At 43.2% G+C, this 18,503-nt stretch overlaps 1 protein-coding gene across 5 annotated transcripts in view; it reads left to right on the forward strand.

Annotated features, from left to right (window-relative positions):
* The window catches only part of ARHGEF28 (Rho guanine nucleotide exchange factor 28), a 254,074-nt gene that overhangs the window by 191,843 nt on the left and 43,728 nt on the right, over nt 1–18,503 (forward strand). For 3 of the 5 annotated variants that reach the window (XM_073679786.1, XM_073679814.1, XM_073679805.1), the window contains 6 exons: nt 694–774; nt 1,777–1,816; nt 5,481–5,610; nt 13,669–13,795; nt 15,364–15,419; nt 17,149–17,200. In XM_073679786.1, coding sequence (XP_073535887.1) covers nt 694–774; nt 1,777–1,816; nt 5,481–5,610; nt 13,669–13,795; nt 15,364–15,419; nt 17,149–17,200 — 486 coding nt within the window. The remainder of the gene's footprint in view (nt 1–693; nt 775–1,776; nt 1,817–5,480; nt 5,611–13,668; nt 13,796–15,363; nt 15,420–17,148; nt 17,201–18,503) is intronic. The other 2 variants (XM_073679797.1, XM_073679824.1) reach the window with 1 other exon arrangement.

Below are 18,503 nucleotides of genomic sequence, written 5' to 3' on the forward strand. Positions count from 1 at the left end.
TCAATCATTGTTTAGGGGAAAGCTGATTACAGTGCTGGACTATTTTTGGGAGTCCCATAGACAATAATTGGAGCAGACATTGAGCAATTCAAGACTGGGCTCTGCATAACCTAGTTCTAGGGATCGCGGGGGATTCCAGTGTTCGGACCACCAGCAATCAGTTAGGGGATTCCATAATTAAAAGGTTACCGTATATCTGTCAGTTGCAGGTAGATTTACCCACAATGTTAAAAACAGAAAAAAATGTAATGAAATATAGTATATTAGAAATGTTTCTCGCATGAACTATAAAATTAATGTTTTTGTTGCCTTCTTGCTGCTTTGGACTCCAAGTATTAGCAGGTAATTAGCCATAAGCTTGTCACATGAAATAATACTAATGTGTCTTACAATTTGGGTTAATATTGAACTTGTACATAATTTAAACCAGCAGGTAGGATGGTAATTTCAGTAGTTTATACAATTTTATAACATGGTTCATTTCTTAGGTGTAAAAGTAATTTTCGGTAATCCACCCCATCTTCCTCATCCCAAAGTCTATTCTAACGTAGTTTGTTCTCTCCTCTGCCGCATTTAGTACTTGTACCCTAGTAATATCTCTCGCCCCATTCACTGATAGTAAACTTCCTTTGGCAGCTTTATTAATTGCAAGAGCTCACATATGTTTGCATTAAAATCTATCCCTGCTTGTAGATGCTGTGTTCAGCTTCAGTGGCCGTTCACTTCTTCAGTCACTTTCATTGTCTAAATCAGTATCTCTCCTTCACCCGGGTAGTAAGTACTGCAGTGGTGTCATGGTGGCCGGTGAATTGGTGGTGCTCTAACAGGTGGTGGCATAACCTTCGTGTGCTTCTATAGGGCAGGTCTACACTTAAAGGGACCTGTCACCTGGTTAACAGTGACCAGTTTTTGTCCTTATAAGGATTCTCCCCGGAGTATATATTCCCATTCTGTTTTTATCTTTTTAAATCTGCCATACGGTTCCCGAATATTAAGCCATTTTATCTAGTGTTACCCTTTATGGTCTTTACAAAGGGGGCGTGGCTCACAGGGTAATTATCCATCTAAAGACACGCCCCCCTGGTAACAACCATAAAAATTAGCATTATATGAGAAGGCCCATATCTCTGGATCCCTATGCCGGATTTTAATAAAACAAAAAACTGAATACTCAAGGGAGCAGCAGGAATAAAATAAGGCCAAAAACTGGCTACTTTGTCCTGGTGACAGGTTCTCTTTAAATATTTTTCTAAATTCATTGCAGCTTGTTATAGCTTGACCGATGGTGTGTTTATTACTACTATTGTATTATTACTACTATTGTATATTACCCCATCGACACAGGAATCAAGAGTTGGAAATCTAGCTGCCACTTTTTTTTTAAATGTGTAGCTCTGCTCATAGGATGTGTTTCACTAACTGGTTTTGGGGTGTCTTTGGCTGGTTGGGAATAATCTAAATGTTCAACAACCCAGTACAATGCAATATGATCAGTGTTTGTACCAACTTAATGCATGTTATCTCACCCACTCATTTCCGGTTATTACTCCTGGACTGTATAGCTCCGTGTCATGGATGAGCATGCTCAGTTCTTTGAACGCTCCTATGGGTGCAAGTTTTGGCATGTGTTCCCTAATCCATTTATCTTCTTTTGATTTATTTTATTTATTACTGTGATTTATTGTGAAAGATGTCCGAGATCTCATGGTGGAGGATGATTTATTAACTATTGAATTAACTATTAAGATACCTAAATGATCTTCCTCTATCTTGTAGAACGGGCATTCAGCCTCCCCGACCAGTCAAGAGAAAAAAGGTACAGTAATATCAGAGCCGAGTACTTTTCCCAATATTAATGCTGTGACATTACAACGCTGTAATCCGTTGTGACATTGGGCATGTAGAGGAAATTGGTGGAATATGTAATCATCTAGGGTAACCGTTTAAGTTGTCTTCCTTCAAGTCCTAATGTTGTAACAAGAGACCCCCCCCGTTGACTACAGGATGTGATGCCAACAATCTAAAAACTGGGCTGGTATAATTTATCTACACTCGGGTGCAAAACTCACTACGTATGGTACCACCTGTGTGGATGTGTAAGCTGACCGGCGCTGCAGATTCCACATCTGCAGCCTGTATTCTGCAGATATTTACCATGGATTTCAGCCTTTGCAATACAAAGGGTGATACTGCTGTGGTATATCCTGTAGCATTTTCACAGCGGAGACTGTATTGGTAGCTTAGTGCAGATAATCCCGCTGTGGATTTGACATAAGAACCTCATTCGTCATTTGCAGGTTTTATTCTAAGTTACTTTTCTGCCATGCCTGTTTTTTGTTTTTTTTTTTTGCACCGGCCTATTTACTGGCAAATTCATCAAAGTGGTGCGTGAAATTTTGCGCAAATGCAAAGATTCTTTTAGCCTCTTTTAGTTTGTTTTGCATTGCACTATGATAGATTAGCTTAAAATATCTGGAATTGGCTACGCATGCCTATTCTGAAGAGTGAAAAAAGAAAAGTGGCAAAGAGCTTAAAAAAGGTGAAAAAAAGATAAAAAATTAGGCAGAAAAAAGAACAACAACAACAACAACAAAAAATCACTCCTAGAAAAGCACAAATTCAATGCTGAATATGCTTGGCATCAAGTTCAGCCTCAATAATGATCATATCGTAGTCAGATTACTATTATAATCACTGGTGGATACAAGCCGAAAAGGGCCCTGTGAAATAACATTGTATGGGCTCTTTACAGCCCAATAGCGCAGCATAATGCTAATGTTCACCTGCTTTGGAGGTGGAAATGGATCTCCTTGCCTCGCAGGCCCCTTGTTACACCAATGATATGTCCGCCAGTCTTTTTCATAAAATCATTCCTATATTTAGACTGACTGTCGTTCATGTTTGTGTCCACCTTCAAGAAATAGAAAAAAGAATTAACATACCGAATAATTGTGACCACAAATCTTCCTTGGTATTCTCCATTGTATTACTCATGAATAGCAGTGACTTCAATAAGAAGGTATTTGTTTCATAATGGAAATTCCAGAAATAGCAGCCGTGGTAGATAACAATACAGATGGTTATTCCAAAAGCCTAATGATGTAATATGTCATTTACCTTACGTGTTACCTTACTTTATATGTCTGCTCAACATCGCATGACATAATTCTGCTCCAGCCGCTCTATAGCGGAATGTGAGGAACATGAACAGCTATCAATTGTTGTCAGTGTCAGTCTTGGGATGGCTCGGCAATAATGTATAGATTCATTAAAATACTGGAAGATTTCTGACGTCATCATGAATTTTACGAGCTGTGACATCACACCCCTGTCCCACCCAGGTCCGCCCATTTTAGCGAAACTGGTGTGGAAATGCCAAAAGTCGCAAGTGGCGGCACAGGACTAGTCTCATGTTTGCTTATTGTCCCTGGCCAGACCTTTAAAACATATTTTCTCTGAAACACTTGACCATTTCAGCATAAAATATACCTGAATGCAGCCAGGATCTGATTCATGCTGCCCACAGGTGGCGCAGCATGAATCCAGTGACAGGTTAAGGCAATGTTCACATAGCATTTGTCACTGAGATTTTCACAGGCATCCGGAAATGTTCCCAAGATATTTGGCCAATGTGCCCTTAGACCTCAATTCATTTGTACAGGTACTTCTCCCGATTCCTTCTTATACAGGCATTATTGATGCATGTGCTTTCAATTGGGTTAAGGGGTATAAGCCTCTTTCAGATGACCCTGGCAGCAGTTTTTTCTTCTCTCCAAAATGAGGATTGAAGGATCTAATAATCCTGATTCTTCGTCCCTTTATCTATCAGAGGGCAATTTCATATATTTAAGATAGAAAGAAGATGCCAGTCCATTGAGTTCAAACTATAACTTAACATGTTGATCCAGAGGAAGGTAAAAACCCCACGAGGCAGATGCTAATTGCCCAATATTAGGGGAAAATTACTTCTTGACTTCACCTATGGTAATTAGACTAGTTCGTAGATCAGTGTTATATCTCCAGAATCTAGTTACCCACAGGGCTGTGGAATCGGAGTCGGTGTCAATTTTGGTGGCATCGGAGTCTGTATAAAATGGACCGACTCCAACTCCTAAAATATATAATAAATTGGGTACAGTAGTTCAATGCAGTTTGTGGGGAATATTTTTTCATAAGAATTTGGGAAAGTTCTGAAATGTCCTATTCCTAATCTAAGGGTCTAGACTTTTAGCTGAGATGAATCTGTGCTACAGTAAATTCATCACTTAAACATGAGCCATGTATGAGGGAGTCGGAGTTGTAGTCAGAGGTTTGGCTTACCCACTCCACAGCCCTGGTTACCAAAACCATAATCTTGAACTTATTTAGTGAATTTATTATTGCAACATCGTGTGGCAGAGAGTTCCATAGTCTCACTGCTCTTACAGTAAAGAATCCATAGTCTCACTACTTGTACAGTAAAGAATCGCCATCTGTAATGATGATTAAACCTTTTTTCCTCCAGACGTAGGATTCCCTTCTTATCTTTGTTGCAGTCCTAGGTGTAAATAGTTTATTAGAAAGATCTCTGTACGGTCCCCTCATATATTTGAACATTGTAATATGATCGCCCCTAAACCTTAATTTTTCCCAACTGAATCACCATAAGTTTGATAACCTGTCTTGGTATTGCAGTCCACCCAATCCCTTAATAACCATGGTGGCTCTTCTCTGCACCTGCTTTAGGTCCGCTATGTCCTGAACTAGGGACCTAGTTGGTAGTTGGACTGTGCGGGCTGTTTCTGTAAATCTTATTGGAATGAATTGATTGAATGAGCAACAAATATGCACTCCCACTTCACCATTCACTTTGCACCCGAATGCAGGCAGCTGCCGACGGCCACCACACTTGTTGGGAGAGGGCACCCGAGTTCTCAACATAGGTGTATATGCTATATATCTGTTCATATCATAAATGTCTGAAATGGGAATAGCCCTATAACAGTATGGCCATACAGATACACGTGTTCAGTATCAGTCTATGGTCCCTCCGTATACAGTGCCCTAATCCTGGTGACTTAGCCCTTACTGCATTACCACTCTATCAATGTCTGCTTCTGCTTCATGTCACTTTCCTGATTGTTATATTATTAAATGAGCTCTTGGAGCCTATAAATATCTCTGACATTAACCAGGACTCGGTGCGCACCAGGACTAGAAGAAATGCTCACCGCTCTCTTAATCCATGCATGTGGCAATGTGCCCTTTTGGATCTGTGTATGAGGCCCTCGGCCATGTACACAAACACTGTGGGATTTCCTGGAAATTAGTTAGTACAGACTTTTGTAGAAATTCAGTGATCTACCCTCCACTATGTCCTCAGTCCTCTATGAAGGAACTGCGTGCATTATACAAAGTGTTGGACACACAGAACCTGCCCCTCGTCCATCAGAGAATATGTGTATGTGAGATGTTTGCAATAAACACTTAAATTTCTCCAGAATTGAAGAGGAGGAATGGGATCGGTATATGACCCCTGCAAAACCTGAATGTGAGAAGAACAAAGTGAGCCGCACGTTCAGCTTCTTGCGGAGCAGGATGTCTAGTACCCGCAACAAGAACAAGGACAAGGTGATTTACTTTTGCAAAGACTAAAAGTTCCAATTCTATGTATTTAATTCTGTTCTTTTGGGGTAGAAAAGAAAATCACTGGTGACCACCATCTCCTCCAATGTGTGACAATGGTGGGATACTATGGTTTATTGGAGTCAATTTACTCGTCTTTCTTTATTAATTAGCTGATTATTGTAACATACCTGGCGGCGTCCTTGCATAGTGGTCCATTTCCCACTGTGCAGGAGCGCGCACTTGATCTCCTGTCCGGAATGTCTCTCTGGCTTCCCTCCATGCTGTCTGTTTGTGTCTGTCTCTGCTGCTTAAGGGCGGCGCCCGATCACTTCCTGCTTTTTGTACCTGCTGTGGGTCACACCCCTTGTGCGTCCTCAGCCTATTGCTGTCTGACACTTGGTATATAGCTCAGCAGCTCCCTTCTATCCCTGCCTGAGCATAGTGGTTTCCTTCAGTGTGTGCTTGCACTCTGAAGGTGCCAGGTCCCGTCTTTGTTTCCTTGTCTGCCTTTCCTGGAGGCTGTATTTCCAGGCCTGTCTGAACTGAGTCCTGTATTTCTCCTGCTTTTTGTATCAGTTTCTGTGTCTGAACTGAGTCCTGTATTTCTCCTGCTTTGCGGTATTAGTTCCCGTGTCTGAACTAAGTCCTGTATGTCTCCTGCTTTTTGTATCAGTTCCCGTGTCTGAACTGAGTCCTGTATGTCTCCTGCTTTTTGTATCAGTTCCCGTGTCTGAACTGAGTCCTGTATGTCTCCTGCTTTTTGTATCAGTTCCCGTGTCTGAACTGAGTCCTGTATGTCTCCTGCTTTGCGGTATCAGCTCCCGTGTCTGAACTGTGTCCTGTATGTCTCCTGCTTTGCGGTATTAGTTCCCGTGTCTGAACTAAGTCCTGTATGTCTCCTGCTTTGCGGTATTAGTTCCCGTGTCTGAACTGAGTCCTTTCTGTGTTCTCTTGTCTGTCCTGTCTGAACACGCTCCTTGCCTGTTCGTTCCGCCTTCTAGTGGCCGATTTCCTAGACCCGCTCCTGTTTCTGGTCTGTCCTGTCTGAACACGCTCCTTGCCTGTTCGTTCCGCCTCTCTGGGGGCCGTATTCCCAGACCCGCTCCTGTATCCCGCTGCAGTGTCGGTCTCCTCCGTACACTCAGTTCCAGTCTGAACACTCTCCTGTCCTTTACCTGTTTTGCCTCTATGTCCGTTCCCTTCCTTTTTCTGCAGAGTCTGAACTCGTACCTAACTCCTGCTTGTTTTCTCTGCAAGTACTGTGTGAGTATCTGGCTCTGTCTTTCCCTTCCTGTCTGTTCCGTGTGAACAGAGCCCTGTCCTCCCTGCTCAGCCTTGTCTGCACTCTAGCAGTGCTTGCCTGTAACCCTCTGCCTGTATTGTTCCTGAGTCCCGGTGTGTACTGGGTCCTATCCCGTCTGTGTTCCTACCTGCTAGTGCCTCCCTGTCTGCACTCTAGCTGTGCTTGCCTTTACCCCCCTGCCTGCATACCCGCCTGCCTGCATACCAGTCGTGCCTGCCTATACCCACCAGTCTGTGTGCCAGCCTACCAGCCTGTTCCTGTATTCCCCTGTGTGGGTCAACAGCCGTGTCCGGGGTCTGTCCTGGAGTAGCACCTGGTCCCTCTGCTCGGTTCCTCCTTGGTGCACTGGCGTCGTATGCCGTCGTGTGACCCTGGTCGGATCGGGTGAATACTTAGTCACGCCCCTCCAGGCATTCACTCTCCGGCACGGTCCAGTGGAATCACTACCAATCACACGCACTCGCCGCTTAGCCCGGGCGTGTGCATAACAGCATGCTCAGGCCATGGTTCCCGTTGAGCTCCACGGCCTTCGCCCTCTGAGAAGTTTTCCAGCGAATATATGCATTAAAATAAATAAATAAATTTTTTTTCTCTTAGCTGAGTTCCAGGCGAAATTACGCACCGTCCAGATGGATCTATCAGCTCTCGTTCCTGCGGATCCGCCACGTTACTATGGGGATCCAAGACAGTGTCGTGCATTTGTGGAGCAATGCATGCTACACTTTAAGGCCTACCCTCTCTACTTTCCTTCTGATTGGGCTAAAGTGGCCTTTATGATGTCTTACCTGGCGGGTGATGCCTTGGAATGGATCAACCCCCTATATGAAACACAGGATCCGATCCTCCGGGACCTAATGGCCTTCCTGGTGGCCTTTCTAATGGTCTTCGATGATCCTAACCCGGAGGCTCCTGCTGAAGCTTCACCTCCCAATATCCCGGAGCAGCCCCGATGGGTAATGTGTGTGGGTAGCGCAATAGTCCTCCAGCCCAATGAGACTACTGCCCACCCAGAATCCTCACAGGGTGACTACGCTTTCCGGAATACTTCTCTCAACCTCAAGAGGCAGTCCAGACGTGCTAGACGTAGAGGCAAGCCGTCACGCCAGGGTCTGTCCTCCCTGAGACCTCCTGACCCCAACCTTGAAGTCCCTACTGAAGCTTCATCTCCCTGTATCCCGGAGAAACCCCAATGGGTAATGTGCGTGGGTAGTGCACCAGTTCTCCTGCCCGAAGAGACTTCTGCCCATCCAGACTCCACACAGGAGAACTTCCTGCACCCGGCATCAGATGCTTCTCTCTCTTTAACCGGTGTGCATGTCCAAGGATGCTCCAAAGCTGTGGTTACCTCTGAGTCTGTGCACCTCTACTACCTGGCGGAGGATCCCCTGTTGCCTCCTGAATCCTCCGGGATACCACTCGATGACAAATGGAGAGAGACTTCTCTACACCCGGTACTCAATACTTTGTCCGCTTCGTCCTGTGAGCCTGACAATGGGTACCCCAAAGTGGTAGTTACCTCCGAGTCTCTACACCCCTCCGACCAGGCGGAGGATCTCCAGTTGTCTCCTGAACCCTTCGGGGTGCTACCTGGTAATGAAAGGACAGAGACTCTCCTATACTCTGAACCTGATACCTCGCTCGCTTCGTCCAGTGAGTCCAACCTAGTGTACTCCGAAGCAGAAGTTACTCCCGAGTCTCTACACCCCTCCGACCAGGCGGAGGACCTCCAGTTGTGTTCAGAACCCTTCGGGGTGCCACCTGGTGGTGAATGGACAGAGACTTTCCTATACTCGGTACCCGATACCTCGCCTGCTTCCTCCAGTGAGTCCAACCTAGTGTACTCCGAAGCAGAGGTTACTCCCGAGTCTCTACACCCCTCCGACCAGGCGGAGGACCTCCAGTTGTGTTCAGAACCCTTCGGGGTGCCACCTGGTGGTGAATGGACAGAGACTTTCCTATACTCGGTACCCGATACCTCGCCTGCTTCCTCCAGTGAGTCCGACCTAGTGTACTCTGAAGCAGTTGTTTTCTCTGAGCCTCTGCACTCTTCTGACCCGGCGGAGGACCTCCAGTTGTTTCCTGAATCCTCCGGGGTACCACCAGATAACAAAGAGACAGTGACTTTTCCTCATTATGTACCTGATAACCCGTCTATTTTTTCCTGTGAGCTTGACAAGATGTACCTCGAAGCAGAGATTACCCTCAAGTCTCTGTCCCCCTCCAACCCAGTGAACGACTGGTCCTCGAATTCCCTGCGGAAGATTCTGGCAGGTCTGAAGAAGAGGGGGCGTAAGGGGGGAGGTACTGTAACATACCTGGCGGCGTCCTTGCATAGTGGTCCATTTCCCACTGTGCAGGAGCGCGCACTTGATCTCCTGTCCGGAATGTCTCTCTGGCTTCCCTCCATGCTGTCTGTTTGTGTCTGTCTCTGCTGCTTAAGGGCGGCGCCCGATCACTTCCTGCTTTTTGTACCTGCTGTGGGTCACACCCCTTGTGCGTCCTCAGCCTATTGCTGTCTGACACTTGGTATATAGCTCAGCAGCTCCCTTCTATCCCTGCCTGAGCATAGTGTTTTCCTTCAGTGTGTGCTTGCACTCTGAAGGTGCCAGGTCCCGTCTTTGTTTCCTTGTCTGCCTTTCCTGGAGGCTGTATTTCCAGGCCTGTCTGAACTGAGTCCTGTATTTCTCCTGCTTTTTGTATCAGTTTCCGTGTCTGAACTGAGTCCTGTATTTCTCCTGCTTTGCGGTATTAGTTCCCGTGTCTGAACTAAGTCCTGTATGTCTCCTGCTTTTTGTATCAGTTCCCGTGTCTGAACTGAGTCCTGTATGTCTCCTGCTTTGCGGTATCAGCTCCCGTGTCTGAACTGTGTCCTGTATGTCTCCTGCTTTGCGGTATTAGTTCCCGTGTCTGAACTAAGTCCTGTATGTCTCCTGCTTTGCGGTATTAGTTCCCGTGTCTGAACTGAGTCCTTTCTGTGTTCTCTTGTCTGTCCTGTCTGAACACGCTCCTTGCCTGTTCGTTCCGCCTTCTAGTGGCCGATTTCCTAGACCCGCTCCTGTTTCTGGTCTGTCCTGTCTGAACACGCTCCTTGCCTGTTCGTTCCGCCTCTCTGGGGGCCGTATTCCCAGACCCGCTCCTGTATCCCGCTGCAGTGTCGGTCTCCTCCGTACACTCAGTTCCAGTCTGAACACTCTCCTGTCCTTTACCTGTTTTGCCTCTATGTCCGTTCCCTTCCTTTTTCTGCAGAGTCTGAACTCGTACCTAACTCCTGCTTGTTTTCTCTGCAAGTACTGTGTGAGTATCTGGCTCTGTCTTTCCCTTCCTGTCTGTTCCGTGTGAACAGAGCCCTGTCCTCCCTGCTCAGCCTTGTCTGCACTCTAGCAGTGCTTGCCTGTAACCCTCTGCCTGTATTGTTCCTGAGTCCCGGTGTGTACTGGGTCCTATCCCGTCTGTGTTCCTACCTGCTAGTGCCTCCCTGTCTGCACTCTAGCTGTGCTTGCCTTTACCCCCCTGCCTGCATACCCGCCTGCCTGCATACCAGTCGTGCCTGCCTATACCCACCAGTCTGTGTGCCAGCCTACCAGCCTGTTCCTGTATTCCCCTGTGTGGGTCAACAGCCGTGTCCGGGGTCTGTCCTGGAGTAGCACCTGGTCCCTCTGCTCGGTTCCTCCTTGGTGCACTGGCGTCGTATGCCGTCGTGTGACCCTGGTCGGATCGGGTGAATACTTAGTCACGCCCCTCCAGGCATTCACTCTCCGGCACGGTCCAGTGGAATCACTACCAATCACACGCACTCGCCGCTTAGCCCGGGCGTGTGCATAACAATTATTTAGCCTGGATTTTTTCATACATTATATCTGATTGTCTCTGCAGCAAATGCATAGATTCTTACAGACGCCATACAAATGTATAGACGCAGGAGTTACTGATCGACGAGCAATGCAACTGTTAAACTTGAAGAGTAGCTACATCAAGCAGGTGGCAGTAGTGAAATGGCTTTCTTTCCTTTTGGGAAGGAGCTAATTTGAATATCTTTCCCATAAAGCATAAAATGACTCCATAGACACTTGGTGTCCCTTAGGAATACCAGTCTAGTCTATAATATACAAAAAAAATTTCTAGTAAGCAACAAGAACATAATGTGCACAACATTACACTGACCACAGAAACTTATAGAAGAGAGATGGACCATATAAAAATCTGTTTATAATTGTGGTGATATCCACTGTAAGGCCACGTGCACACGGTGAGTATTTGGTGAGTTTTTTACCTCCGTATTTGTAAGCCAAAACCAGGAGTGGATGGTAAATACAGAAGTGGTGACGTGTTTCTGTTATACTTTTCCTCTGATTGATCCATTCCTGGTTTGACTTACAAATACTGAGGTAAAAAACTCACCAAATACTCAATGTGTGAATGTAGCCTAAAAATAAATGTATTTGCTGTAGATCTTTCACCCACAAATCCTGCCAGAAAATCTGCGATGTATCTGCCTTTGCATATAAAAAATATTCCCCAGATTATAATAAACGCCTTCATTGAGAGGTTTAGGGTAAATCTTCTAGGCCCAGTGCATAATGTATAATAGGGGCCCTTACTTCTCGTGTGTCATTATTTCTGGTTTTATGTGTAAGAGGTTTTTTTTTGGACCCCTTATGCACCCGGACCCTTGTGCGACCACCTCTGCTCCCCTCTAGCTGTTCTCCCTCCTCAACCCTAATACAATTAGTCAGAAAAGTATAGGCTCCCAAATACTAGATGGTGAACTGTACATACATACTTACAGTAAAGGGGTTTTCAAGTGAAAACAAGCTTACTGATCGGTGAATGGATTTTTATACCCAACGGGAAACTTTCATCTGTGTTACAAAATGGAGCTGCAAGTTGGCTGCCCGGTCGCCTCTCCATTCATTCCCTATAGGGCTGCTGGAAAATCCCGAGTTCAGCACTCGTCAGCCCCATAAATAATGGAGTGGTGGTTGAACATGTGCACTGCTGCCCCATTCTAACGGGGATAAAGGTTCCCCCTTTCTGCTGATCAGTGCTGGTCCCAGGGTCCCTGTATATAGGCGATAACTTGTTTTGAATGGACAATTCCTTTAACAAAACAGACAAAACCCAATACAGATCATTGACTTAGAAATGTGTCCTTAGACTTGTGGATGTCTGGCTGGAGTCCCATATTAGTCAGTACTTTATTTAGACCTAATTGTTTTATATATTCGTCAGCAGTATAATGTATTATCTAATTTGTCTTCCCCATCATATTTTTCCTGCTAGATATTTAATGTTCGCTTCTGGTGCTTCGTCATTTCTGACATGTTTCATGGAAATATAATTAAACATAACATTGTAATAGTGATGCTGACTGAATCTCATTATTGTCTGTGTGTTTATGGATGGATTCTTTTTCCTCATTATTATATGATCTGACTCATGTTCTCAGTGTCCAGATCAGTAAAGCCTGCGCTTATGTATTTGATTCATCCGAGACGTTAGACTGGGTGGTAAAATGTGACTATTGTATATAGAGCCAACAGATTTATCATAGTCCTGGTAGAAATCGCAGCCCAAAATCTTGGCTTTGCGAAAGATAGCAAATGTCTAATAACCCCGGTGCCCTGTAGAGGGTTTTACCCAAACTGGAGAAGAATCTGTTTGCTTCGTCTGGTAGATCAGGTGAGGTTCAACTTTCATGGCATGGCATCTGGTTTTTAGGTAGGCAAAATTAGGTGATCCGTGAGGAACAAGGCGGATAGATATGGCACGTGGAGGATTCTTTTGCCATTAGGATCATCCCATCATAACCTGTGGTGCCACCACAATAATAAACTGTTACTGATAAAACTTTATACACCATTACAGTTTTATACAAGACTATGTTGTCAGGGGTGGATAGGACCAGCACCAACTGATAGTACTGGTCCAGACTCGCACATCCATGTAATATTCAACAATGAGCCTTTCTCTAGGAAAGGAGGGTGGCAGGCGGACTGAAAAATGAACACATTAAAAATGTAGTTTCATGGGAATTCATCTACAGAACAGCATGGTGGTGCAATATCAAGACCTGGAGGTTTACCAATACATCACAATCTACTATTTGGCTACCACTGTTGTAAGTCATTGGCACACCCATTCAATTCTGATGGCCAACCCCTGGATAACCCTTTATGTCTACTTCATCATCTAGTATTTTGGAGCCTGTACTTCACTGACTGATTGTATTAGGATTGAGGCAGGAGATTAGCTAGACAGCTATCAGAGGTCACACAATGGTCCTGGTGCATAAGGGGCTCAAACAAAAATCTTCTGACACATAAGTGTTATTTTATTGGCACAAGATAGGTAAGGGTCCTTTTATGGCGGCAGATACATTTGCCATAACAAGCGCTGTGGAGTTTTGTGAGCATTGGAGTCCCTTTTGCTCTCTTTACCTGCACTCCGCCTACATAGTAGTAGCTGTGCTGTTATTGATCCATTGTCCTACTTATTTTACTACGACAATGGTGAAATACTGCACTCCGCTGTATGATATAGAAGTGTATGTGTGAGTAGGCAATCAATCTTCTGATCCTGGAAATCAGATCTAAGGCATCTGAGGAAGGAGCTGGGAAGGTTATTCGCCATAGGATTTAATTCTTGAAGTTATATACTTTTATAAAAATTACATTCTTGTTGTTTCATCAGTTTATATATCCGGGTTCTCTTATTTTCTTTTTTTTCTAGTTCTATTTCTCTTTTTTTTTCCCATAAAGGCTAAAATCAAAGAATCAAAGGAGAAAATGAGCAGACATCAGTTTGCCACAGGAACGTTCTCGGGTGTGGTTCCATGTTTGGTGTGCGAAAAGGCTCTCCTGGGAAAAGAGTCCTTACAGTGTTCCAGTAAGTGCACGTGAATGTGATATTATTACCTACAAAACCAATAAGCTTTAGCTCAGACTTGTTTCTGGAGTAGTGAGTGATCTGATGCATTTCATCTACATTATTATTGACCCACCCATAGTGGACATTGTACTTTTCTCTTTTTTAATTTCTTTCTGAGTTCAAAGCTGATCAAAAAATGTGTACAGATTTCCACAGAGGACTATGTAAAAGAAAGTGCTAATAAACGGCTATATAGGATGCAAGTATATGAAATGCACCACAATGTGGAGGACTACTTATGCTGTTGTCTAGAGATGAGCCAATCTTTTAAAATTTGAATCCGTCAGATTCGCTGAATTTTCCTAGGAAATGGAAGAATGTATATGACACTATTCTCTTTTCCTCACATACTAACCTTCTTTACTGCTGTAGTGTCACACACACGGTCTTTATATGGCGTTTACTTATTGCGTATTTTTTGCCGCAGCTGCATTGATTTTGCAGCAATTTTTGAAAATCGCAGCAAAATGATACGTCTTTGCTGTGATTACATAAAAAAGAAAATGCACTGCAGCCACAGCGAGTGAATGCAGCCTTATGTTTTTTGAGTGTTTTTTATGGCTTTCTCTCCCTATCTCAATTCCTTTGCTGTGAGCTGTGGCGTCTTTTCACTATCCAGATTCCAATTAAAGTGGCTGCTGCATTCCCTGCCTCTGCTTTTATACAGATGTGATAGTCACTCATGATTGACTGCACTATACGATGTGATGCGATACTAACAAGGTATTATGTGGAAGCCCACCCAGCCAACCCCAAGGTCATGTGAGCTTCATCCGACTGATGAAATCCCCTGCATTGTATAAAATGATAGTGGAGATCAAAGTACAGCGAGTTGCAAATTCTTCAGTTTTTCCAAGTCCTGTGAATTCCCAAAAATTCCTTCTGAATTCGATTTGCATTTTATAGATTTGCTCCTCTGTAATGGTGTCTAATCTTTTATAATGTATGTATTTTTTTCACTACTATTAATGAATATGTTAAGTAATTGGATGCCTGCTCGTAAACTATTCCTCAAAGGTAATCAGTTTATGCCGGGTACATTCACAAATGGTGCGAAAGGCCAAGGACAGCTGTGTGTAGAGATAGTAAACCTCCCATGGCATGCTTGTCTGTGAAGTCGCACAAGTATTGACACAAGTGTGCAGCGTATCGTGGTGATCTGTGAATCTCGTTTTGTACTGGAGCTTTCATCTGTCGTCACATGCACAGTTTGATTAAAAATCGATAGCGTCTCACCAGTGTAAATGTTCTTATCTAGATGAGATGATCCGGATCTGTATCCACAGCATATAGTGTATGTGTATCCGCAGCCTGACAGCAAGAAATGCATGACTAGCATGTTGCCTATTATCTTTCTTCATGATAATTTATGTAAAGCGCTGCGGAATATGTTGGCGCTATATAAAAATAAAGATTATTATTATATTCTTATTATTCTTGTATGTTTTGCTTATATTTTACAGTATTTTCTCTGCAGTTTTTATATGAATATATATTAACTTTTTCGTATTTTTTTTTTATTTCAGATTGTAATGTGAACATACACAAAGCCTGCAAAGACGCTGCTCCTGCATGTTCAAAGGTGAGTGCCGAATGAAATAGGATATAATACAGGGTGTGACGCCTACCAAATAGGAGGCAGTAGTCCATTATTTATGTCTGACATATTGGTTATCTCTAGTAATACTGAAAGGACAGGATATATAGGGTGAAATAGTTCTGGTATGGACTGCTATTTTCTCTCTGTAATAAAAAGTATTCCTTATCTCATATTCTCATGTTTTTTTGCCCACGTCGCCTCTTTAGCATACTATATTGCAAAAAGGGCTGATGTTGCTGGATGGTATAACTTTTTAGATTTATTGGAGAGAAGGGTCAGGCAGGCATAAGGTGACTAATACACCTTATACAGCTGTTCTTCTGACCTGAGCTGAGTCTGCATCTGATTTAATTGGGGGTGGGGAATAAACCCATATAAGCCCAATTTCTAATAATCACTGTGACTGCACACTAGGTGTAAAGCTGCATTAAACTTTAACCTAAAAGTGCAATTAGTCTAAGCGCTTGTTCAGACGAGCATGTATGTAGGTCAGTGTGCTGTCCATGTGTGCCACAGACTGCACACATGAAGCACATGAACACAATGCCAGTGCACATGAACACAATGCCAGTGCACATGGATAATTTTTCAAACAGACCAATGGTGCATGGGAAAAGTCGCAGCATGTGCTATTCAGGTCTATTTTTTTTACTGACCAGAATAATGTGTTTAATGTAAAAACAGCTTCAGCACCCGCCTGCAGTGCGGATGAGAACACATGGAGAGCACAAGGAGCCAGTCAGGCCCACGATTTGCAAATTTCGACAGGTTCGTTTTTCAGTATGGCCATCTGACCTCTGCCTTAGGCTAGTTTCACATGTCCATCATTCACAGTTTGTGGTCAGACCATAATGTCAGGGCTGGTCATAAATCTCCTGACCCAAATTGAAGAGACTCCTATGGCTGTTGAGCTTGGGTCAGGAGACGTGCTGGTCCGGACATCACATACTTGGATCTTCAATTCAGATTGGAGAAATTCTCCTTAGACTTATAATTGGTGCTTAGTTCTCTGATCAGTTTCCCTCTTGTGAGATTCTGCAATATTTTACAAAAGTGCAGGAATTTCAGAATTTCTTTATTCCTGTATTCTGTGTGTATTTATATGGTGCCTGAAAAGAAAGCATCTAACCCTGCTATTTAGGGTATAAAACTTGCAATAGAAGAGTCCAAAATGAAATATTTTTGGGATTATATGCCAATATTACCTTGTGTTAGATACATTGAAATACACCCATATGTATATATCTGTAGGCTGGGATCTAGTAATATTAAATATACATATATGGGTGTTGAAAAGAACCAGTATGCATAGGAATGCTGGATGCCACAATATTGCCAGATCCCAGCCTACGGATGCCAGTCTGCCCTTATTGTGTGCAGTAGACCGGTTCATCATTAGACCTGTATCCGGCTAATGACATTAACCTGTGATTTCGTGGCAGAGCTTCAAAACCTTCAACAAACCTTTCTGGGTATATAATGTGTTTCTGGTCTGATGCGCCTTTTTATCTCTCCCTCCCGCTCTATGATTCTGTCTGGAAACACAGATTATGGTTGTTGACGTATAGAAAAATAATTGTTGCTAATTGAACAAAGTGTAGGATGGTTCAGAAATAGATTTGTACTATAGTGACGTGTGAAATATTGGCCATATCATGTTAATTATTATTTATACCATTTTTTATTAATAAAAGCTTTCATTTATTCTTAGAAGTTCCAGGACCGATATAATTCAAAGTATAAACAGCCAGCTGTCATTTCAAGTAAGTGAGAGTATAAATGAGCTTTCTTTGTATCTATGATCTCTGACGCACAAGCCTTTTAATTCAATCAAAACCTTTGTAAGTTTAGGATAAATGACCTACTTTTTCTTCAAGAACTATACCACCCTAGTCCATGTCTATTATTCATGTAGAATTCATTAAGTCCAAATCCACCACAAGATCAACACACAATATACGCTGACTTGGAGGGGGGATCTGCAGAAAATCTGATACGTGTGAACATATTTTTATAGAACCAAAAAAAGATCAGGGCAACGAAATTCATTATCGATCAAGACTCACATAATGTAATACCTACAAAGCGCAAATGTAGAGTCATAAAGAGATCCAAACTTTTACTGTATTAGAAATAACCATGATTTTATTAAACACTAATCATACAAACATGATAAAAGGACTGTGGTCACATGAGCAACAGTGCAAGAGGAAAATTCCTCAATATTAGAGCAAGATCCAGATATAGGTTCACAATCAATGCAGTGCAAACCGCATATAAAGAAAAAACAGGTCACGGATCCGTGTGTATCTGATTCATATCCCGAGTCACAGGTGTGCATGAAAGTGTAGATCATGCACATATATTACTATAGTCAACCTCTATACGTAAGGCAAAAAATGCATACCACAATTAACTACCCCATGACTCAGGGAAGATGTATCCAGGTCACAGATCCGGCTTTAATACATATACATAGAAATATATAGTTACAGTAGGTACCAATCATAATGTAGACATATCAGCATAATGATTACCTGCCCTGTGTGTTTGCACCTCTTGGTTCAGTGCCCCTACGCACGTTTCGGTGCTCACAGCACCTTCTTCAAGGGGAATGACCTGATGAAGGCGGTACTGCGTGTTTCTTTTAAGCTGCAGCCACAGCTGTGTCATTAGTTATAGATCCGGACATGGCGTCGCGTGCGCTCCAGTACACAGGCCACATATTTTTATAGTATCAATTTTCAGGTTCATTTGCGAGAAAAACGGACAAGTGCAATCCAATAAAAATCAGATTGCACTCTGACCAATTTTATTCTGTGAGTTACAGCTCATCTGCAATTTTTTTCCTAAATGTCTCTTTGCATAATAAAATGTGCTTAGAATCTATATGTTGCATTGCATTCTTCTATGTTCTAGACTTCTTGGAGATAAGGTATGCATACACTGAGTCTTTTCAGAATTTTTGTGTGCGAAAAATCCTAAAAAAAAGTGCCAAAAATAGTGAACACTTGCACAGCAATGTAAAAAAAAAATTACCTACTTTGCACTTGTTTAGTCTTTTTG

The sequence above is a fragment of the Phyllobates terribilis genome, unplaced genomic scaffold (genome assembly GCF_046119375.1).
Source record: "Phyllobates terribilis strain yellow unplaced genomic scaffold, ASM4611937v1 Scaffold_1__5_contigs__length_1240528914, whole genome shotgun sequence".
NCBI classification, from domain to species: domain Eukaryota; kingdom Metazoa; phylum Chordata; class Amphibia; order Anura; family Dendrobatidae; genus Phyllobates; species Phyllobates terribilis.